This window comes from Neolamprologus brichardi, chromosome 10, assembly GCF_056152115.1.
Source record: "Neolamprologus brichardi isolate AB-2024 chromosome 10, ASM5615211v1, whole genome shotgun sequence".
NCBI classification, from domain to species: domain Eukaryota; kingdom Metazoa; phylum Chordata; class Actinopteri; order Cichliformes; family Cichlidae; genus Neolamprologus; species Neolamprologus brichardi.
Window position 1 is genome coordinate 8776967 of NC_142113.1, and position 24303 is coordinate 8801269.

Consider the following 24303-nt stretch of genomic DNA (forward strand, 5'->3'; position numbering starts at 1 on the left):
AACTTCAGTGGTGTGGAACTGGTTTAGCTTTCATCTGTCAGATACACAACAAAGCACTATTTTTGGTAGAACATGCCAGCGGGCTGTCGTTATTACCATGTTTTTTTGGAAAATACAGCACACTTAAAATCAATCCTTTGATTTTTCTGAAAATCGACAGTGCCCCTTATAATCCCGTGTGTCTTATGTATGAATTCTGGTTGTGTTTACTGACCTCGAAACGATTTTATGTGGTACACGGCGCTCGAAAATCTGTCAAATGTTTCAGTATGACTTTGCTAAGCTATGAAGCCGCACTGCTTGATAGATTGTCGGAGCATTACGGCTATCGTAGGCAGGAGCCTCGCGGAGTGATATGTACTGTGCTTCAACATAATATTATGGTATTGTGTGTGTATAACCTCTTTTTAAGTTTTGTGGATATTATACATGGTTATGCTGAGGATATGTCGGGCAATTTCCACTGGAAATGCCTTTTGGTTAAACTGTCAGCAAGGAATTTGCATTTGCACTGTTAAATTTTTATATAACTTTAATGCACATAAAAAAAAACAGCTGCTTGTTTAAGTGAAAATACATTTGTAAGGCAGTGACTGGAATAAGTCACAAGGTGTCGCTGTTGAGCTGCATATGTATGGTAGAGCTAAGCAATTTTGACTATTGCTTAGCTCTACCATACATATGCAGCGGAACTATTTGACCATAGTTCCGATTTCTCGTTCGCGCGAGCGCCATCTTGGTTCAGTGTTTACTGTGATTTGCGAAGGTAAGCACTGTCAGTGGCGTACTGCATTGGTTTTGTTGAAAATGAAGTGTTCCACTGTGTAAAATAGCGGTTTGTCATTTAAGCCAAGCATATATTTTGTTTATTGAGAGGTTCATGTACTGTCTGATGAGGGTATGAGCAGTTTGTGTGCATGTTCCATTTTGTAATATCTGCCGCAATTTCGGGCTACATTCCCACTTGTTAGCAGAGCACTCACTCGGGCGAAGTAATGCAAGATGAAGCATTAGCTTTTAGCTACTATAAGCTCCAACACTGTCATGCCCCCTATCGTGAATATGACACATGGAGGTTTTATAGCCCCACCCAGCACCCTTGCCTCAATGCACGTACCAACCTCTGCTTTAGACCCCCAAGTTAGTGGACACCCTGGTATACCCCCCCAGCAGGTGCATACCTCTTTAAGTGCTCCTGGCGGGGCTGCAGCCAATGCTAACCCCCCACTAGCTGCTTACGGTGGTTTTATACAGACTCATCAAGTGAAAAATGTCCAAGCCTTCACTGGCAGTGCTGACAGCAGGGTGCTTGTAGAGGACTGGATTCGTGACATGCAGTATCTTCTTGAGGCAATAGAGCTCCCCATTCACCTCTGCTTTTCCACGGTAGTGCGTCACCTAACTGGTGAAGCCCGAAAGCTGGTCCTGAATCTACCTCTCCATGACCAAACACCTGAAAGGGCATTCGATGAACTGAGAGCAGAGTATGGCGACACACAGAGCTCCTCAGATCTACTAGCGGACTTTTATGAGCGTGTTCAGAGGTCTGGGGAGTCTGCCTGTTCATATGCTATAGCACTGGAGGCAACACTGCGAGCTGTGGAAGAAAACCAAAGAGGAGGCAAACCTTTCCCTGACCGTGACAGTAATCTCACCCGGCAGTTCATACGGGGGATTAATGATGAGGATGTGTATGCGAGGATCTCGCCAATGAAGCCCCGGCTTTTGAGTTTCAGTGAGCTGCAGGCTGAGCCCCGAAATTTAGCAAAAGAAACAAAGAGATTCCAGCCTCAAAACAAGTCAAAGAAAACGTATGCCCAGGTACAAGTGGCATCAGAGTGTAGTGTGAATGTGAAGGCAGAAAAGGCTAAACATTCCTCAGATTGGTCAGAGCTAGCAGAGATGGTCAAGAAATTAGCATTGAGCCAGGAGGAGCAGATGGCCAAGTTGACCCACCTTGAATCGAGAATTGATGCTCCATTCTCTGCCACTCCACTGAAAGTCCGACCACCTCCTGGAACTACAACCCCAATGTCAGTGGTCACATGCTACCGGTGTGGGAAGCAAGGACATATAGTTTGCAGAGCAGTGCTCCCAGGGCCTGATCAGACATGGGCACACGATCCTCAGCCTGTGACCCCCATGGAGGGAAACACTTACTCAGCTCAGCCTTTAAACAGATAAAGCCCATGGTCACCGGGGCAACCATGGGCGAGCAGCAAGTCCCCACACTGCAGGTGAACAAAGGTGACGGAGGAGAGAGCACTCCCCTAGTTGGTCCCAGGAATGAGGGGGAGGTGGAAGTCAACGGAATGAAGTGCAGGGCACTCATCGACTCTGGCTCCCAGATAACCAGTATTACGCATCAGTACTGGCGCAGCCACTCCACCCTCCATAAACAAAAGCTACAGCCTTCTAAGATACCCATAGAAGGTGCAGGGGACCAGAGTGTCACCTACCATGGTGTGCTACGCATCAACCTGAAATTGTTGGGGAGAGAGTTTAAGGGTGTGCCTGCTTTTGTTGTCACTAACACAGAGTACCGCTCCTCTGTTCCTCTGCTTGTGGGAACTAATGTCCTCCGTGCCTCCAGAAGCCACCTTCAGGCAACCTACGGCCAGCAGTTCCTTCTCCAGGTCAAGGAGACTCATCCGGAGTGGTACACCTCCCTGCTAGAGATTGGGAGCACTGAACAGTGTGATATGGATGACACAGTGGGCCCTGTTGTTTACACTTGTCATAAGGTACACATTCAAGCAGGGAAAGAGATGGATTTAATATGCAAAATAAAAGCTGGACCACAAAGAAAGACTTATACAGCCCTAATTGAAGGCCACCCCTCCCTGCGGCTCAGCCAAGACATCCTGGTCGTCAGAGTTCTTGCTGATGTAAAGAAAGGATGTGCCCCGGCATGCTATCACTATCAAGCCTCACACGCATCTGGCCAAGGCATCTCTGGTGGAAAGTATTGTGGACTTTGCAGACAAGGTGCGGTGCAGTCATCACATTAGCGGAGGCAGAGAAGCATGCCTGGGTATGGCCCACGTTGTGGCAAGCCAGGAAGTGGATTTAAGTGGAGCAAACGTCGAAAACGAGCACCAGCGTTCCCTGGAACGTAGGGAACGCTGGTGCTCGAACGTAGGTGTGTTCTCACAGCACCCCATGGATTATGGCCATACAAAGACTGTGCAACATGAAATCCCTCTGGTCGACTCTAAGCCATTTCGACTGCCTTACCGTAAGATCCCCCCATCATAGTGGCAGGATGTGAGAAGGTTGTTGACAGAAATGGAGGCAGCAGGAGTTATCAGGCCCAGCAAAAGTCCATATGCTTCACCTGTCGTGATTGTAACCAAGAAAGATGGATCACTAAGGCTGTGTATTGACTACAGGAAACTGAACTCCTGTAGCACGAGAGATGCTTTTCCTCTCCCCAAAATAGAGGAAGCCCTGGAGGCTCTAGGGCAGGCAAGATACTTCTCCACCCTTGACCTCACTTCTGGTTATTGTCAGGTAGAGGTGGCGGAGCATGACAAACACAAGACGGCATTCAGCACCCCTATGGGGCTGTTTGAAGCAAATCGTATGCCCTTTGGACTGCAGAATGATCCCTCCACCTTTCAGAGACTCATGGCCTGCTGCTTTGGCGATCTGAACTTCACCCACCTCCTAATCTATCTTGATGACCTCATCATATTCTCCAAAACCTTTGATGAGCATCTGGAAAGACTGCAGCTGGTGTTCGATCGGCTTCGGGAGCATGGCTTGAAGTTAAAGCCTTCTAAATGCCAGCTTGTGAGAAAGGAGGTTCAGTATTTGGGTCACTTGGTGTTTGCTGAGGGGATCCGGACAGACCCAGAGAAGATCAGCAGGGTGAAAAACTGGGTGAGGCCCACAAACCGCAAAGAAGTGTTGCAATTCCTGGGATTTGCTGGATACTACAGGCCGTATGTAAGTGGGTACTCTACCCTAGCTGCTCCCCTGTACCGCCTAACTGCTGGTGACCCCAGAAAGAAAAAGCGAGGGGGAAAGAAAAGTCTGGCCACCGATCCACCTTTTGTGCGGACAGATGAATGCGAGAAGGCATTTGAGACCCTAAAAGAAAGGCTGACAAGCGCTCCAGTGCTGGGATATCCTGATTATAGCTTGCCTTTTGTTCTGCAAACGGACGCCTCAGGGGAAGGTCTGGGCGCCGTTCTAGCTCAGGTCCAAGGGGGAGCTGAGAGGGTCATAGCCTTCGCCAGCAGAGGTTTGAGCCCAGCAGAGACAAGGTATCCTGCACACAAACTCGAGTTCCTTGCGCTCAAATGGGCAGTCACAGACAAATTCTACGACCACCTCTATGGGCGTAGGTTCTCTGTCCAGACAGACAGTAACCCTTTCAAATATGTTATGTCCTCAGCAAAGCTGGATGCTACAGGCCAGCGGTGGGTGTCTAGGCTGGCTGCTTTTGATTTTGATGTCCAGTATTGGAGGGCACAGAGCAACACAAATGCTGACGCCCTCTCTCGCATGTCTAACCAGGAGGTCATGCACATCCTACAGACATGCCCTCAGTGGGTGGGTGTCGACGAACAGGGGTATGGTGTGAGACAGGCTACCCAGGATACTCAAAGCCTCACTGGCCATGGCATGTCTGCAGGGGAGGAAGTTGAACTCGGCCCCCCTACATCCACTGAGCCTTACAGGGACGTGGGGATGGAATCCCTGCCCACCATGACCAAACAGGAGATCCGTGCAGGGCAGAAAAAATACCTTGTTATTGGCCCTGTCTTGCACTATAAGAGTATGAACCAGAAACCAAGCCGCAGTGAGCGGATCAGTGGTGGAGGGCACGTGCGTCTTCTCTTAAAGGAGTGGAGAAGGTTAGTGGTAAGGGATGGCATCCTGTACCGCTGCATCCAAGACAGCCAAAGGGGAGTAGTTGAGCAATTGGTACCACCAGAGGATTTACGTATATCAGTCAAGACTGCTCTCCACGATGACTCAGGCCACCTTGGTTTTGAGAGGACATTGCACATGACAAGGGAGAGGTTTTATTGGCCACGGATGTTTCAGGAACTCAAGGCTTGGTGCGAGCAATGTGAGAGGTGCTGCCTTAGAAAAACTCCAACCGCAGGGGTCAGGGCCCCCCTGGTCAGTATCCACAGCAGTGCCCCCTTGGAGCTAGTTTGTGTGGATTTTTTGACTCTTAAGAAATCAAAAGCTGGTATCCAAAATGTCCTCGTTGTCACTGACCATTTCTCACACTATGCGCAAGCATACCCCACTAAAGACCAAAGAGCCAGCACAGTGGCTAAGGTGCTGTATAGAAACTTTTTCTGTCGGTTTGGCTTCCCAGCAAAATTGCATGCAGACCAAGGGCGCAATTTTGAAAGTGCTGTGGTGAAGGAGCTTTGTAAATGCACCGGCATCACTAAGACCCACACCAAGCCCTAGCCCACAGGGCAACGGGACAACTGAACAGTTTAACCGCACCCTCATGAACATGCTGGGGACGCTAGAACCTCACCTGAAGCCCCGGTGGCACGTATATGTGGATGCAATGACACACGCCTACAAATGCACCCGCCATGATTCGACAGGGTACACACCATACTACTTAATGTTTGGCAGGCATCCCCGGCTCCCTGTCGACTTGGTTTTTGGGCTGTCAACCACTAATGGGTCGGGTGGATATAGCGATTATGTCCAGACCCTGCATGACTGCCTGTCACAGGCTTATGGACAGACTAATCAGGCCTCTCGCCAGGCTAAGGGTCACCAGAAAAGATACTATGACCGGCAAGCAAAGAGTCAAAGCTTCAGCCCGGGTGACAGAGTCCTTGTTAAAATGTGTCATGTGGAGGGGCGAAGCAAACTAGGAGACAAGTGGGAGTCACGTCCATACATTGTGGTGAAGAAACAGCCAGACATGCCGGTGTATGTGGTGCGATCGAAAAATGGTGATACGGAGAGAGTGGTCCACCGCAACTTACTCACACAGTGTATGTTTCTTCCCGTGGAGCAGGTGGGAGAGGAGACAAGGGAGGAAATGGAGCTCGACATGGAGGAGAGCTGGGAGATTGAGGACATAGAGGACAGTGGAGAGCAGGCTGGTGAAATAATCAGACAGGGGGAAGAGTCGGACACAATCGAGGACGGAGAGGCTGATAGCCTGGAAGGAAGTGTGTTTTGCTGTTTCACCTGAAACAGCAAATGGATCACTTGCCCCCACAGGACCAGAGGAAAGGGACACAGGGGCAGGGGAATGAAATTGCCTGGGGCACCCACTCACCTCCCAAACCCAGTGAACCAAGGAGGAACTTGCCGAGGAGCCGGCATCCCCCAAAGAGACTGACTTAGTGGATTGGTATTCTCACTATTTTTGAGGCGCCACCCGGCACATCAACGAGCGCAGGAAATAACTCCAACCCATCTGGCAAGCGACAGTCTACATTCGGCTCAAACAACATGACTCCTCCTCCAGGAAAAGCTCTCATGCGGCATTTCACCTGACAGATCTGACTGCAGGGAATCGTGAGTCTCTTCTTTCCAACTCTTAATACTGGACATTCTGACTCTTCCAGGGGTTGTTTTGTGTGAACCACCGAAACAAGACTTTCAGCATTACCCTTCTGAATTCTCAGGGCTTCTGAAAGGAGACTCACTAAGTTGCCATCGTCTCTTTGATCACCATTCCCTGCAATCATCTCTTGTATCACATTGAAGCCTAGTAGCGGGCTGCTCAACCCTCCTCGACTTACTAGCATGGGAACATGAATAGCAACTGAGCCATGTCTGCTACTTGTGATCTCAAGAAAAATTTCTATCCACCCTTCAAACGGCACATCTGTCCCATTATCTGCAGAGACTTTGAGTGGGTGATCTGAGAGTAGGCTTTCCAGTGGCCTAATTGTCCCATTTGGCAAGGCTTTTTGCACCCAAGACTTCTCCACAATGCTTACTTGGGCCCCACTATCCAACAACATTTGAAGTTTGACCCCATCTAGATAACAAGTTACCATACACCTGCCCCCAATCAGCTGGGCAACACAGTCCCTTTTGGACACTTGACATGATTTGGAGGTCTTGGTTGAAGATGGAATTTTCTCTTTGGGGTGCATCTTCTCTGGGATTGGGGACTCTGCATTCTCCAAGGTCACTGGTGGTCCCTCCCCAGCGACCTCACACCGAGTTCTCTTTTGTAAGCAGCCAATAGCTCTGTGTCCCTCTTTTCCACATCGGAAGCAGTGTGAGCAGGTGTCATTTCCCTTTAACTTCAGGCTTGGCTGACCGTTTTATGTGTGGCAAAGGGTTGTAGGTGTTTTCTGTTGCCACATTCACTACCGGTGTGATGACTTTCTCCAAACTTTTGGCCAAAGATGACACTTGGGCTGTTAACTCCTGTATAGCACTGCGATTGGCCTGCACCTCTGCCTGCACTTGAATGGCATTCTGTTTGTCACTGTCCAGCTGGGCTGTATTGATACTGATTGCTTTTTGTTTGCATACCTGTCCCAACCTGGTTTTCCTCTCGGTGTCCTCCCTCAGTGATCTCGTGATCACGTCAAGTATAAAGTCATTAGTCACATTCATGTCTGAAATATGTGGTTGAAGATCTCATCTGATGTATGAGCATTTTTCTTCATCCCCTGGTAAAGTGAATGAAGAAACACTCCCTGCACCAGTTTGCTATCATATTGGAAGTCTTTACCTTGTTTAGAAGCAAACGTTATGCGCTGCTTGACCCCCATTAGTCTATAGAGATTGACAGACCACGTGACTTTCGCGCATTGCATGCCGGTAACTCGTGGCAAAAAATCCAAGTACCGCATCAAATGCAAGCATTTGCAGCACCGCAAAACGTTCATTCTCCGGTTCCAATACCTTCTTGCTTTTTCTTTGCCCCCCAAAAAAGTTATGTACAAAACGAAGGAGAACAATGCCGGTCTGTACAAAGACAGACTTGATGAAAAGTCAAAGAAAAGATACGAGGAAAAAAATCAAAGGAGTGAAAGGTTTATACCCTTACGAGCACACAGAGTGGACAAAATACGTCAGCGTGCTGCCCAACTTTCACCACGCTCATATTTATAATCATACGGTTCTTGGAGTGAGTGCATACACTCATGAAGTTTAGTAACTTCAGGTCACTGCAACAAGCCCAGGTACAGTTTACCGACGGATGGGTACAGGAGCTTGAAATGCACCGTGTAGGACGAAAGACCATCGTACGTATCATAAGTTTACCAGTCTCACAAATCGTTTTCATAAATACACATTCGTTAACCGTTTATTAATAGGACCTTTAAGCTAAACTGTAATTAATTAGTAGTGGAAATAATTTCTGGTTCGCATTACAGAAATGTAGCAGTGACAATAATACTGTATGCTGTAATCGTACTGGGCAATTAGTGATACAAAAAACCTGTTTTATCCTGTGAATAAAAGTATATGTTTTTGTCAATGTACCATGGTAATAAATGAAGCGAAACGCAATATTGTGTCAGGACAATTCACTATTTATGCAATAAACAAATGAGCATAGCGCCACAATTTCTGTTCAGCACCAGACTTGCTTGTAACCTATATTACTAATTATGTTATAAAAAATGACGTATTAACTACAACAGAAGACTGACCTTTGTGGAAATGTTTGGAGCAAACTAACCTGTGAGCTGGATGTTCTGGGACATTATATTTGGTCTTTGAATGGCTGTAATCCAGGCCATCCGTCGCCTCTTTTTACTTCGGAAACATGGCTCGAACAATTTCTCTTCAAAGACGTAATCCGATAAAAAAAACGATCTCTTTACCCGTCGGCTTCCCGTGGCTGTCATGCGACCGGCTATTGCAGTTAATAATACAGCAGTTAATAATACAACAGCTTCTTGACAGTGTTTCTTTTTATCGCTGTGTAACTGATTTCAATTGAAAGCCTGCGTGCGCTAGTACCTCTTGCCACGAGTTCCCAGAATTCTTTGCGGTTTTACCCTTGAATGACGTCACATTTTCAATCTCTATACATAAACTGTTGTGGGCTTTCTTTATCATGTTGCTTTGTGTTACTTAGTTTCTGGAACAATTCAGTACTGCTCTTATCTCTAAGGTGTGCTTTAAAGAACTTTTTTAACTCAGCAAAGGTCAGGGTGTCTTTGGTCATGAGCATGGCTTTAAAGGTACCAGGCTTAATTATCTTGAGCACCATTCTTAAGACCTCAGCTTCTGAGAACCCCTCAGCCAGACCTTCATCAATTTGTTTACATAGACAGTTAAAACTCAAATCAGAAGCTGAGTCTGAGATTTTGGGGGGGGGGGGCTGTTTTCCCCAGTTTATGTCTGATACCAGATTTTACTAGAATGCTATTTTCAACTTTCTACACTCACACTATCTGATGATCAGTGCTTTGTAATCAAGTGCATGATCAAAAGTTTCAAATAAAGAAATTTTATTTGAAGAACCTGGTTGCTATTTTGCCTTTTTCTTCCTTTGAAACGAGTAAAGGTGTACTTTATCACATGGTCCTTCTGCATTCTTAAGACCTGATAAAGACCAGGTGATTATTTATTACATCACTATGTGGAAAACCTTAGAATAAAAGACAGTGAAATTAATTTTTTCCATCTTTTCCATTGCCCTGACAACCACGTACACTTCAGTAAAAGTAACTTTTCAAGTTTTATCTACTCAGTTGTACTCGTGATGGCAGACACATCAGCACACAAGTAGAAATGCAAATGCCATGTGGGTGACATGGCCCCCATAGCGTGGGTGCTATGGTAAAACAGAACTATAAATCCAGCTTGAGGTGTTTATGTAAACACTGAAACAGGTTTGCTTGCTGCAAACATTCACACTGGATCCTACATTAAAGAACTCTGGTACTCTGGCTTCCTCCCACAGTCCAAAGACATGCAGTTAGTGGGGTTGGGTTAATTGGTGACTCCAAATTGCCCATTGGTGTGAATGTGAGTGCGAATAGTTGTCTGTCTCTATGTGTTAGCTCTGCAATAGACTGGCAACCTGTCCATGGTGTACCCTGCCTCTACCCTGGTAGCTGGGATAGGCTCCAGCCCCCCTGCGACCCTGACAAGGAGAGAATGGATGGATGAGTGGAAGAAAGAAATGATGGGTGACAAAAATCTTTTTTTTTTTTTTTTTTTTTTTTAGATCCAGGAAGATACAGAACGGATAATATTTTATAAAGTACGTCAGTTATCTTTAAAAGGGAACACAATGATGCCTTTGGTAACTTACCACCATCTGCTGAGCTGTGATACAACTTCATACTCTCTCATTTATCTTTCAGATAAAATCCCCTGAATATTGTTGAAAGACTCAAAAATGTTGTCAAAGTAATAAGATTGCCTTTTAGGTTTTATTAGTCCAAATATTCTAAAGCTTTAAGCTAATAAAACCTAAAAGACTTAAAAGCAAGTCTTTTTGTATATTAAACACATTATTTCATTCAAATAACTTAAACTAACAGCTTCAGAGGGAATGTTTTAATGGTAGATCATTTCCACATGACAATGACACAATTAAAAATGTTCTCACGTCAACCTTTTTCCACAGTTTTCCCTTAAGGTAAGCTGGATTTAAACAGGTTATTTTTTGCACCTTCCTACCATTCATGTAACACTTTTCCATGTAAGAAAATACAGCATTTTAAAACATATTTGGCAATACAGAAGCAAACCCAGTAAGATTTCCTCCACAAAGAAATTTAATAAACTTTTTATGCTGACACGTGGATATCCTAGCCCTCCAACCCCCCAACATTTTTTTTTACTAAAACAACCCAGAATGTTAACAGTCTATACAGCTAAAGGGCATAATTAATTCTGAAAAAACATTACAATCTTATCATTGGAACAGTGTGTTTTCAGCTAACAAACATCTCCTAACTAAGCAAGATAAAGATAATTACATAGTGGAGTAAGGAAAAAAGGAAGGGCCATTTCTGAATAGTTTCGTACTGATACCAGGTATCAAGTCTTTAGGAATTACCAATTAAGCAAATTACATCCTAAGGAAGGCAAGCACAAGTGCCTGTTGCAGTTCTTCATTTTACAAGGCTATTTACTGTTGCTTGTCTTTGGCTCAAGGCCTAGTGATCAAACAGAAGGCACTTTCGTTGGCATTGGTGATGCAACTAACATGGCAGTTTTACCTCAGGGCCTAAATGAAGATTCGTGAGAATGTAGCAAAGATTATGCCTTGACCTTGATTTTAGAGTTACATCATCAAGGAAATGGTGATCCTTTTACCTGGCGAAGATTTCCCAAACTTTTGAATAAACATCCATCAAATTTCTTTCTTGTAGTTTTAAAGTAACTTTACACAAATGGTGTAATGGGCTTTCATGACCGGAATCTTAGATATTGTACGCTTCTCAGTTCTATATCAGTACTCACAGGAGCCATACTTTTTAACTAGTAATCTGTCAGTTATTTAAATAAAAAAAAAAAAAAAAAAGACTTCTGTGGATTCACTTGCACAAAACTTATGAGCGTGCAGAAAAAGGATAAAAGAGTGTGGTTGGTAACCTCGTCCAGTGCTGAAATGAAAAACAACCTGGCATAAGCCAGGAAATACTGTAGATAAGGAAGTTCTTACCGAAGATGTACTATGATGAAACACTAACATTTAAAGGACTTAAATGGTATTCGCTTCTTCTTCCTTTCTTTTTTTTTTTGCTATTTTACCACCAATCACATTTACATAACTGGCAACCATTTTTCAAAGCAAACCAATATTTGAATGAGGTCTCCTATTCCAGGCAGCCACTCATCTCCATTCTGTTTTATGCAGCATGGAAATTCAATTTTCACCAGTTTTCATACTGGCATAAGGGAAACCTAAAATTCCACTATTAGCATTACCCAAGTGGCTAGAGGTGATTTGGGTTCTGAGTAATTGATTCATTTTGAATCTTGCTTTAAAAACTTTAAGAGCATCATCAGATACCATCAGAATCAAAGTGAAGTCTATATTAAAGTGGCCCCATATGCTCTTCTCTTTGACTCCATTAGAGTAGCTTTGTGTGACTTATAGTTCAAAATAATCCTCATTTATCTTAGCCCCTTAGTTCATCCATATGTTCAGGATCCCTCTGCCCTCATGAACAGAAAGTTTGAACCAAGTGTGTGGATCTTCTGCGTTCATCGTCTGGACCATCAGACTGAGACGGCCACATTAGAGAATGCCACTCTCATTCATACCATAAAGAGTCAAGAGTGGGAAAATGACCCAACACCGGCTCTTTAGAGCAGTCTGAAACCTGAGCTTTTGTCTCACAGAGATTACTTGTACATTGACCTCATTATTTAAAACTTTGGCCACGTTTAATACAAGCATCCACCACTGTAACAGTGTTAGCATCACAGGTCCATTTTAAGCTAGTAGGCCCACACTGGACATACCCAAAAAAACAAATCTCAACATGACTGTAAAGGATTAAAGGATCATCATTTCACAAAGAAACAAATGTCTGCCTGGAATGCAGGAAAAACTATAAGAAATTATTATAAAGTGTACCTTGGAAAACAGAGGCGTAGTAAATGAGTCCCAACATGCAAGAACAGAAATTATTTCACCAAAAAAAAAAAAAAAAGAAGAAAAAGGGATCACCTGAATTTCCATTTTCATACACAACCAATGACTTTGTGATTTATCACATCACCAGTAGTAAATCACTATAATGACTCGTGACTATGACAGTTGCTATCAACACTTGAAAACCCTCAGAACGATGGAACAGCTTTGTACGAGACCCTGAATTCTACTACAGAGGAATGGAGAGGATCAGGGATGAAACTATTAACAGGCTGCTTTATGACCACAGATGAATCACATTATTACACTTTTTATGACTCTTACTGATCTTTGACAGTGGGTGCAAGATTGTCCGATGGCCAACATATGCTAAAAGCCAGGAGACGGTGTACCGTGCACGTGACAAACAGGATACTTTTAACAGTGGAGTCTGGATGGAAGGGAGATGATGGTTCTACTCCCTCGTTTCACTACATGCTGCGCTTGCCTTCTCCATGTCTGCTTAGACCTTCCAATGGTGGATTAGAACAAACAACAGTGATCAAGTTATCTTTTTCTACTGGAACAAAACCCAAATAACCACCCGTGTGGTTAACACGCTGCTTGGTTTTCTTACAGATCTCCCACCAATCACAAAGTAGTGCATTTTCCAAGTTTTGTTCACATCCTGCAAATGAACTGTAACTCAGCTTGGCAAGATCACTGTTACTGTTCAAGTGATATCACATGTATACAAAAGCCCAATGAACATTAATGAAGCGGGAACAGAAAAATAAAGAGTTGCTTCTGCCACTAGGCCGCTCCTGCCCTTGAACAATCACAGTGTAGCAGGCTTTGCTACCTTTATGAGCCTATTAGGGAGAGAGAAACACTTTACTGGTATCTTAATTTACAAAATTATGATCATAAAAATAAAGCCTTGGACCTGTGACAATAAAACAATGAGGAAAAAAATCTGATGCAATAATATGACATCCCCCCCCCCAAAAAAGGAAAGGTAATTTACCGTAACACTCCTTTAGGCACATAATTCTTTATGGGTTTCCACTCGTGTGGTGGTCAGGAATGCTTTATCCACAAGAACAACAACAAAAAAAAAAAAGAAAAAAAAAGTGAGGGTGCCTTTACTCAAACCTGGCAAAAAGAACCCACAGTTCCATTTTGAAAGACTTGTGTCTGTGGCTTCAGATGAAACAACCACGTACAACAAAGAAATTCACACACAGCTGAACTGCACACCCGACCAGGACGACAGGACAGAAGACATCCCGAACGCATCTGAAGTCTGACCCACCAAACTGAGACCCTGATCACTTATTTGTAATTTTTTTAATCCAGATTTTCTGTTGCTTTGTTGGTAGTTTTTTCATTTTTCCTTAAAGGTTTGTGTCGACACTAAATCACAATCTAGTCTGGAATATTGCTCAGCAGCTATGTACAGAATTGCAAAACAAACGTTCTGACTGATCTACACACACACACGCACACACACACACACACACAATACATCTCACACTGTGCCGTGTTTTATTTTAGTGGTCCTCTTCAAAAAGAAATATACTAAAAAGTGTAAACATAAAAAAATAATAATACAAACTGTTGCCCCCTTCTCATAGAACCTGATCTGCAACTAAACGATAACCTAGTGAGTGTTTCTTCTGATTTTGGAACCCAATATTCGGCTCCGAGTTTTAGTGCAGATGAGCTGTGCAGCAATAGGAGCTTTCCAACCATTTCAAATCAAGCACCCTAAAAAAGGTCCTGTGTTTTTCTTCCACTTTCCAATTGTTGTTCAAATGAGAGCTGTCCTCTGCCTCTGGTTGTTTGCGTTGTTGTTGTTGTGTCCTCACCTCCCCCAAATCCGAGCATGCACACATACACATGTACGCGCACTTTCACTCACACACACACACTCCTCGTGCCTATGGTACAACAACTTTTCTCCGTGCCCCTGGTACACTGCGCAGAAACACCTTGCCCCCCCCCCACACACACACACAGAGCCAGCCCCTTCCTTAAGTGAGTTTAAAATGTTAAAACAAGGAAAAAGAAATTAATGGAGAAAAAAGAAAAGAAAAATCATCTTTCACTTACAAATCCTTCCGTGTTTGCAATCAACTATGAGTTGTCAGGCCCAACATTTAAGTTAAATTTCTTCATTTTTTTTTTCTTTTTTGAACACACAGCAGAATAAACATTGTTTGGAAGCAAGGTCTCCTGGTGGCAAGTCAAATGTTCAGAGGTCACATTTCTTTTTTTTCTCTGTTTGTTTGTTTCTCGGGTTTTTCTTGCCGTTCTTGGCAGCTCAGTCCTGCTTGGCCTGTAGCTGCTGCTTCCAGGCCTCATTCAAGTAAACCAATCGCTTGTAGTTGAGAATAAAGAGAATGAAGTTCAGCGCGTATGTGGTGATGCAGATGATGCAGAAGTCCTTTAGGACAAAGTAGAGGATGTAACCCAGGTAGAGGGACCCAACCACCGACAAGATGGATGTCGTCATGAGAATGAGGGCGGCCATTGCACTGACAGTCATTCCTAAGGCAAGAAACACAAATTGAGGCTTAAACAGGTAACCATTAAAAAAATTAATAAAAAAAAATACACCTTCACAATCTCCTGAGAGAGCTCTTGTCACAGAGCTTTCAGCCTCAGGCACTTCTGCATTTATATTGTGAGTCCTCGTGACGACATTCAGCCCGCACACTGAGCCAGCCGGCTGCTCATGTCATCGTGCTGTCACGTCCTTATTTCGTCAGTGTCTGCACTTCTTTTACACCAGGTTTGTACTCATAGGAGTCACTACTAAACACACAGGTATTCTCTTTTGCTACCGTTATTGTTTTAGACATTTATCATCATTATTTTGATCAAACGATGGGATGCAGCTTTGGTTCAACAATCACTAACAACCGGGAACAACATGTTAAAAAAGCTGTATTCGATTCCACCAGCCTGCGGTGATAAAAACAAGGATTTTTACACATGTACTGGTAAAGTTACTGCGTTTGTCAAAAGAGTGTAAGGACTGAATGATGGGAGGAAAGTAGAGCTGGGCGATAGAACGATAACGATATGTAATGCGAAATAACTTTTTCTCGATAGAAAAATTAAACTATTGCGATAGGCCTCACTGCTCTTGTCCTCTTTAAAAAAAAAGAAAAAAAAAGAACAGCCAATCCAAATTAAGTAGTGCAGAGCCGAACCAATCACAGCCGCAGCGTCAAGTCACGTGACTTGTTACGTACAGCACAAGTGCCAAGCCGCACATGTGTATTTGTTTTGGGAAGCAGCCAGCCGCCGTGCCGCCCGGGTAATGGAGGAAATGAGTGTGCCGACTAGAGAAAAATCAACCGAGAGCGTGACCGAAGGTTACCGAAGAGAAAACAGATGATGGTTCCAATGCTGGAGAGATTGTCGAACGGAAGAGCCATAGAAGTTCCGTAGTGTGAAGGTATTTCGGCTATTTCAAGTCAAACAGAGTAGCGCGCACTGTAAATTGTGCCGAAAGCAAGTCTGGAAATACAATAAAGCGGTGCATGCTCAATCTCTGACTGGAAGCGCTAATTCGTCATTTGGCTTTTGTCAGACTAAAGTAACTGTTAAAACTGTTTGAAAAGCTAAGCTATACAACAAGGAGAGATTGAGAATTTCCTTTTAGTTCTCAGTTTATTTGATATTGACAAAAGTTAGTCAATTTTGTCTGTTCTTCTGTAAAACAAACTAAGATTTATTTTTAGAATTAATATTTTGTTTCTAAGTGGAATTGACTATTTAGTAGCCTGTTTTGTTTGTTCTATTTTGAAACTTAAACGCTTTGGCGGCTGCCTTTTGTGTAGTTTGCAATATTTGCCTTTATTTATCTGAAAACGTCTCATGTTTCTTAAGTACATCTACGCTGTTGAACTTATTATGGGAAATAAATATTTAAATCAAAACAAGCTGCTGATTATTTCACATTTTACTTGTGAGCAACGGCACATTTAAATCTTACAAATATAGTTATTTGGCTTATATCGTGATATATATCGTTATCGCCTGAAATGAAAAAAACATATCGTGATATGAAAAAAATCTCATATCGCCCAGCTCTAGAGGAAAGACAGCAAAGATTTTCTAAGCACGCTCTTTCAAGCAGCTATAATGTGTGTTGCTCCTTGCTGTATCCACAGACACACACAGATGTAGATTGTGTGTACTTTTGGGTGTCCCCATTGCCATCTATTGTAACTACAACACTGACTATGGATGTGAACTAGGGCTGGGCTATATCATACCGTTCACGGTTCACGGTAATGTTGGGCAACGATAGGAAAATGAAATATCGAGATAGAATATGGGTAATACGCGCATGCGCAGTGCCTTTGTTTACATACGCACATGGCGGCGACGCAGAATGAGAAGAGCGAAAGTGGATCGTTAAATGAAACGGAGGAACCAGAATTGGTTTGTAAAAATGCTGCAACTTCAGTGGTGTGAAACTGGTTTAGCTTTTGCCCGTCAGATACACAACAAAGCACTATTTTTGGTAGCATATGCTAGCGGGCTGTCGTTATTACCGTGTTTTTTGGAAAATACGGCACACTTAAAATCAATAATTTGATTTTTCTGAAAATCGACAGTGCCCCTTATGATCCCGTGTGCCTTATGTATGAATTCTGGTTGTGTTTACTGACCTTGAAACGATTTTATGTACACGACGCTCGAAAATCTGTCAAATTTTTCAGTATGACTTTGCTAAGCTACGAAGCTGCACCGCTTGATGGATTGTCGCAGCATTACGGCTATCGTAAACAGGAGCCTTGCGGAGTGATACGTACTGTGCTTCAACATATTACCGTATTGTGTGTATAACCTCTTACGTTTTGTGGATATTATACATGGTTATGCTGAGGATATGTCGGGCAATTTCCACTGGAAATGTCTTTTGGTTAAACTGTCAGCAAGAAATTTGCATTTGCACTGTAAAAGTTTTATATAATTTTAATGCACTTAAAAAAGCTGCTTGTTTAAGTGAAAATACATTGATGTTTTTTGGGGTTTTTTGCACTAATAAAGTTGTGGAGTTGTAAAGTATTTTGTCTAGTGTCAATTATATTGTCAGTTTTATCGTTATCGCAAATTTTCAAATGTATATCATGATAAATATTTTTGGTCATATCGCCCTGCTCTAATGTGAACTTCATGCTTCAAAGACACTAAACCCTCACTGACTGAGTGAAAACAGATGAACCAGTGAAAGTTAACTGTGATACATCTGCACACATATAGGTGCCTCCATGTGTGAATAGCCTGCATCTGAGGACTGTGATGATCAACACGCAGTAAGAACCTCAGATGGGTGTTAACAGATGTGCTTGATTTAGTAAGTGTTCACTTATAGAGCTGAAATGGATAAAAATTCATCAGAATCTCAAACTTTGCTTGATTACCTCGACACAAATATTACTATATATTTATTTCGTCCTCGCAACACGTAACTAATCTCTAGTTTCTTCATTAGAGTTAAGGAATAAAGAAGCTCCTCTGCAGGGACATCGCCAAATGTCACAACTATAGCAATAATTCAGTGTTTTGCAACAGCAGTTCTAACCTGCTCACTGGCATTGACCAGAGATTATGGCCCTGGTTATGCTGATTTTGGAGCAATGCCTACGTGCAAATATTTTCCAATCCAAGGCCATGCAACCAGTCTTTAATATGGAAGTCTTTACCCACTGCAGCAGTTTGGATAAACTGGGATACTATTGTCCTACTCAAATGAGTGTTAAATGCAGCAGCTAAAAGGACCTCTTGTTCAGTGCCAGGGCCAGGTGGCCGGGCAAGCCTACAGGCCTCCGGCAGGCTAACATGTCGAACCAGCATGACTAAGTCACATACGCCAGAGGGAGGAAAAAAAATATTCAAGTTAAAACAAGTCACACACAGAGAGAGAAATATTCACAATCACAGTTATCTGTCGGTGTCAAGATTAGAGTGTGACAAACAAAACGATATCAGGCATCAAACCAAACAGAAGAAGGATAAGAAGTTTTCTAAAAACGCATCTCTGCAGTCCTATGGGAGGTCCAAAAACATTTCAATACAGGTCAGCAAGAAATGCTTCCTACAACACAAACTTTGCATTTAACTGCATTATTATCATTTATGAACTCCATGTGATGTCAGTGTCATGTGAGTCAGGTTTAGGCAAAAATAGCTGTGTTACAGGAAAGCAACAAGTTGAGTCAGCACTTGCCTCTAGAGCAAAGGCAAAGAGAGATTTGTCATATATAATCCAAAACATAATGACAAAGTAACCCACAACTGGGAACAGAGTATAGGCTTACCTAGAAGCAGCTGAAAGGCATAAAAGACAATCCCATAGACACTGTTGGGTTGGTTCAGTGCACTGTCATTTCCAAAAATTGAGCCCAGGAGTCCAAATCCTCGACCCCACCTAAACCACAATAGAATAAAATAGAGTTTATTCATGGAAATCAACATGCACAACATGCAACGAGGCCTAGTGTTTGCTTCCTAAAATGCTGCAGTGAGGTGTTCATTTGAGTAAAATAACAGCAAATTATTACTCTCAGAAGAGCATTTTACTATTTAATAAACTGAACCTTTAAAAAAAAAAAGGGGGGGGGGGATCTATTTCAGTAACATAAAACATTTTTTGTTGGCCTGAAATTCAATAAAGCAATTCCAAAATATGTAGAAAGGCAGCATGTCACAAAGACAAATCACTACCTCTTGACTTATGTGTTGCCTGACATGAAGCAGTTCAAACAGGAGGAATTTCTTTCTTCCTTGAGTTTCTGATATGCCATCTTTTCTTTGCATATAAAATCATTGTTTATATTTTCTGGATGCCAAAGTATGCAGGATGCAGAATAAATAAATAAATATGTGTGTACATAGAGAGAGAGAGAGAGAGAGAGAGAGAGAGAGAGAGAGAGAGAGAGAGAGAGAGGGTGTGTTGATGGGTAAGATCCAGTCCTGAAGAACTTCATTTTTTAAAGCCCCAATCCACATTGATCTATGCACTTGCTTATTTATCATTGTAAAACATATAATTTGATAGAAGCATGTGTAAATGTCGTTTCAATAACTCTGATCCATGTTTGACATCATCCGACGTAACAACGCAATCCACCATGTCTCACGCTAAGAGTACTAGGAACACACAAAGGTTATGTCCTAGTGTGGACTTGATTTTTGCAATCACATTTTACTTTGTGAAAGCTTATTCTCCTTTTGTATAATGTATATTGTGTGTGCACCCTGTATATAATAAATTGTATTTTCCACATTACTAAATGTCCTTCTTTCCATTCATTTCACTAGAGCACCATTGTGCCTAGTTCTTTAACAGATAAGCAGACCCTTCAGCTCACAAAAATACAGGATGACATAAAGATTACACTGCTGGAAACCATAACTGATCAGACCAATGTAAGCAGCCCGATCTCTTCTTTAAAAGAAATGTTACACTTGGGCTGCTTACATTGGTCGAGACAGACTCTCAAACGGAAAAGTCACCGACTCATTCAACAAATATGCAGTAAGTCCTAGGCAGGTTGCATTCCAGGTGTAATCAGGGCCAGCAGTGCCTCTCATTCAAACAGGCCCAGTAGATGGTGTTAGTGTAGTTTATGGCCACCAAAAGCTGTTAAGCACCTTAACAGTATGCATACAAAAAGTGTATAATAATCATGAAAAAAAGTAATAATCTCTGGAGATGCACCTTCCTGTCTAGCAAGGATGAGTGATGCTACAGTCCCCTCCACTGACCTCTGGACCAGCTCTGTGTTCCTTTAGGTAACCAGGCTGTAAGGTTTTAGCTCCCTGGACTTATAATTGGTGACGTTAGCACAAGAGCTAACGACAGCTGTGTGACAGCCAAAGTAGGAGGTTAGTCATTTAAGTTATCTGACTAAATTCACCAACATTAACCCAGCAAACAAATGTCCCAGTTCTGGTCATCGGAGTAACTGGCTTCACGTAGCAGCATCACTCATACATTCACAATAGCCTCGCTGCGCACAAGCTATCGGGAACTTTAATGCTATATAGTTGGTTTTAACATATGTTTTAGCTTTAAGACGTGCAAAAGACAGTCGATCTGAACAGGATCCCATTAAAACTGACAGCGTTTATGACTCTGCTGGCAGTCGGTTCAGAAGTAAAACTGGCTTAAATGTTAACCAACGGGTTTCGTTAGCTAATGGTTAGCAAAATTAGCTTCTTGGTGCTACAAAGCTAACGTGGCGCTTTAGAACCAACACCTACAATGGTAAAGTTACTTTTTCTAACTAATGCATGCATAACAGAGAGCTACCAGCCATGGCTCGTGATTAGCTTTTACGGTTGGGGTTAGCAGTCAAATGTTAGCAGAGTGCATTTGACAGTTTAAACCGCGCAGCCCTTCCCAGATTGTCACAATAGCAGGCAGCTTCATTGAGCGCCACTGTCGGCGCTCTTTGCTGAATTCAAATTACCTTGAGCTGAACACTTTTGAACAGCTGATAGAGCTGCTGACGTCGCACAGAGCCTTATAACTCGCATCCCGCGCCTTTTCCCTCTCGACGTGAAAAGCATATAAAGACAACAGTATGCCCAGCAGGCAAACAAGAAGCCTGGCTATTCTTTCCCACCGAGGGGTGGACACTCTCAGGACGGGCGCCGCCATCACTCTCTGGCCTAGCTGGAGACACGCATACACACGCAGCCAGCTCGCCTGTGAGACTCTACTGCGACGTGGAAAAGCGTCACTACGTGCCACACCGTCAGGGCGGGACGCTGGGCCGAGGAGGAAAACATCCCAGAAAATGCTGAGCGCGGATTTCTGGGAGAGAAGAAGCAGGCATATAAACGATATTCAGGCCACATGCCGCGTTTTATTTTAACATGAATGCATGTAAGAGTATTGGGGAGACCGGTATTTGTTGTATTTTGTGCAGATTTGTTTTAGAAATACATACAGTGCATTGCCCGCAAAACAGGAATCCACATGATCTACTTAGGCTCCTTTATTTCAAAATGGTGCCCTATTTAGGGTACCTTATTGTATAATGATGTCCCGCTTAAGCTGCCTTTTAATGTTGGCGCGTTAATAAAAATACATACTTTTATTTTTATCGTAAAATCAAGTTGATTTGAAAGTTTTCATATATAGTCCTCGAACAGTCACGTGAGAGCGGAACATACAAATTGAAACAGAAACAAAAAAAAAAATCATAATACAAGGCAGACACGAGTCGTTCGTACGCAGAGTTCATCTTAAGACAGAGCCATTCCACTTCCTATCAATGAAATTGTCCACTTGTTTCTTCAACCCTGGAGCGCAGCAGAGGGCGCTAGCGAGAGAGTATTTGGTGAAATTGATGTCAGGTGAGCTAAACTGATAAAATAATTGTTTACACATGCTTTTAGACAAAAGATACAGCGTTCCTCTTTATTTTAGCGAAGGTAGTTTTAACCATAAAACGACATTTATGTACTTATATTTTTCCCACAGAGAAACAGTTTTGCTAGCGCCTGTTGACTGGTCCGTCGAGGAGTTACGACAGCGCATACTCCTTTTGAGGCATCTGTGTACAAACGATAACTAGATGTTAGAAGCGTGGTTAACAGAAACCTCTATCCGTGTATAAGAAGCAGCTGGTAATGGTGGTTGAAGATGATGCCATCAGGAGACTGGTGCTACAACGCTCTCTGTTGCTGCTGGCTTCATGCCTGAAATCAAAATGGCGGATGCCGTAAAGTGGCTCATGGTGCTGCGATGTCGCTAAATTTCACAGAAATGTGTTTAATACAATTGAACTCCGGAAATATCTATACAAAGCATATTTAAATTATCGCAAAGGTGTCTAGCAAAAATGTTTGCGGAATGTAAATGTCGCGGGCTAAACGTTGATCATCCTGAACTATCTTGCGAGCGCCCCCTTTGAAAACAAAAGTCCAGAAAGGGGGTGTGTACTCTAAATTTACAAACTCTCTGGTATGTCCGTGTGCTCGCCTCAAAAACAGACGGAAGTGGAACAGCCGTGATCACATGACTGCATGTATATAAACACGGCGTGACATCATATGTTTACTCGCTGCAAGAAACTGTCTGCGAACAAGTGCTGCTCTCCGTGTCCAAATGGCGACAGATATTGAAAGACTGGTCTCTTTCGAGGAGGCCTACTACGATCAGTACGACTACTACAACCTGTTAGAGTACTCGGGCCACGCTGGCGGTAAAGGAAGATCCAAGAGGGAAATCGAGCTGAACACAAACCGCCATTGCCCTGCAGGGCACGAGAGGAAGATTGCAGAAAAATATCACAATAGCCAAATGAAACGCAGGAGAACCAAGAGCTCGTCATCCTGATGGCTTTTTTTCTGCGATGTTTACAGGTAGCTATGGATTGGTGTCGTCTGAACGTTGTGTTTATGTTGAACGGTTGTGATAGAAAAACAATCCTGCCTGGAATTTATACAGCCCAGCCAACGACGCCATGCCAAAACAGTTCACACCCATAGAGGAGCAACAACACCTGCCTTTGTAACAGCAGTCAGGAGATCGCGATCCGTCCTTGAAAAAGGCGGAGTAAGTGATATTGTGCATTGTGGCCTTCAGAATGGACTGAGCGTCCCCACAGCTCAGGCTAGCATTGGAGGAAAATAAACAGGTTATCATTTGTCAGTAACTGGATCAGTTAATTTCTCTTTAGCGTTATTTTTGGCTGCTTTGAGCTTTCGGGCTGTTTGTCTGTCAAAACAAAAATTAAAATATGCGGGGCTTTTTGATATGTCATAGAACAAACTGCTCATGTATAAATAAAAAATACCTGTAGCGCCAGCTTGCCTTCTTTTAAAAAAAAAAGAACAAAAAACGTATATGTCAGCAAACCTAAATTTAAAAGGGAAACATTGAGTTTGTTTTACTAAACAATGTATTTATGTTTCTTTTTTATATAATTCTCCACACAGATTTCGGATTTCTGATGTTGACCATGGCCAAGTGTCTCTGCCTTCTTGACCCAGTGAGTGGAGTGCTGTGACACCAGGAACGTGCCCATTAGTCACAAGTCAGCCCTCCATTCCATAGGTTTCCCTGTAACAAGACACCCCCTCCCTCCCTTCCTTCAAGTTACAGCTGTGCAAGAATAGTTTGTGTTAAGCTATGTAAGTCAGTGGATTGTGTGCTTGAAAGCTAAATGTATAGATGTATATATCCACTGTGGGTGCAGGAGATATATGCTGATTTCAAATCAAATAAAAAGTTGATGGTAATTGAACCAGTGTCATGTTTTCATTTGAAATGGGGTTCGATTCCATGCGGCAGTGCTTATTTGTATCTCAGAACCCCTAAAGGACATGGTATATGGGCATATCATATCATAGAGGGGGGAGTATAATTTGCAGAGCAAAGACATTTGGCTGGTGCTTCTCTATTTATGGTTTTTCTTAAATGTTTTTTGCTTTATAACATAATAACAATGGATCCATAAAAGCACATAATAATTTAACAGATTAGGGATTAAGGAAAATACACAACACTGCTGTTTTTTGGATAAAATCTCTTATCAATAGAAGTAAAACTTTTAATCTAAATAAATGTATCAATCTAAATAAAAAATCTGTATACAATTCACATGCCACATTCGAAGTTCTTTCTCAAATAAGGATGTTGAAACAGGTGGTTGGTTACTATGGAGACATCTTACCCCAAAAATATACCCAAAATTAGTTTACATACGTTGGTTTCCTGTGGCGGCATGCCATCCTTTTAT

The 24303-nt window shown here is 42.7% G+C and overlaps 2 protein-coding genes across 2 annotated transcripts; one reads left to right on the top strand and one right to left on the bottom strand.

Moving 5' to 3' along the window:
* Positions 1 to 11436: 11436 nt before the first annotated feature.
* vkorc1l1 (vitamin K epoxide reductase complex, subunit 1L1) lies at positions 11437 to 21285 on the bottom strand. The gene is made up of 3 exons (XM_006799567.3): positions 21022 to 21285; positions 18865 to 18974; positions 11437 to 15073 (listed from the first exon to the last, which is right to left on the bottom strand). Exons 1-3 carry the CDS (start codon positions 21210 to 21212, stop codon positions 14847 to 14849), a joined length of 528 nt encoding a protein of 175 aa, XP_006799630.1. The 5' UTR covers positions 21213 to 21285; the 3' UTR covers positions 11437 to 14846.
* A 1290-nt stretch (positions 21286 to 22575) lies between these two features.
* LOC148100847 (nuclear protein 2-like) lies at positions 22576 to 23803 on the top strand. Its single transcript, XM_087847145.1, has 2 exons — positions 22576 to 22924; positions 23501 to 23803. The coding sequence occupies exon 1, from the start codon at positions 22668 to 22670 to the stop codon at positions 22896 to 22898; it is 231 nt and encodes a 76-aa protein (XP_087703271.1). The 5' UTR covers positions 22576 to 22667; the 3' UTR covers positions 22899 to 22924; positions 23501 to 23803.
* Positions 23804 to 24303: the final 500 nt, after the last annotated feature.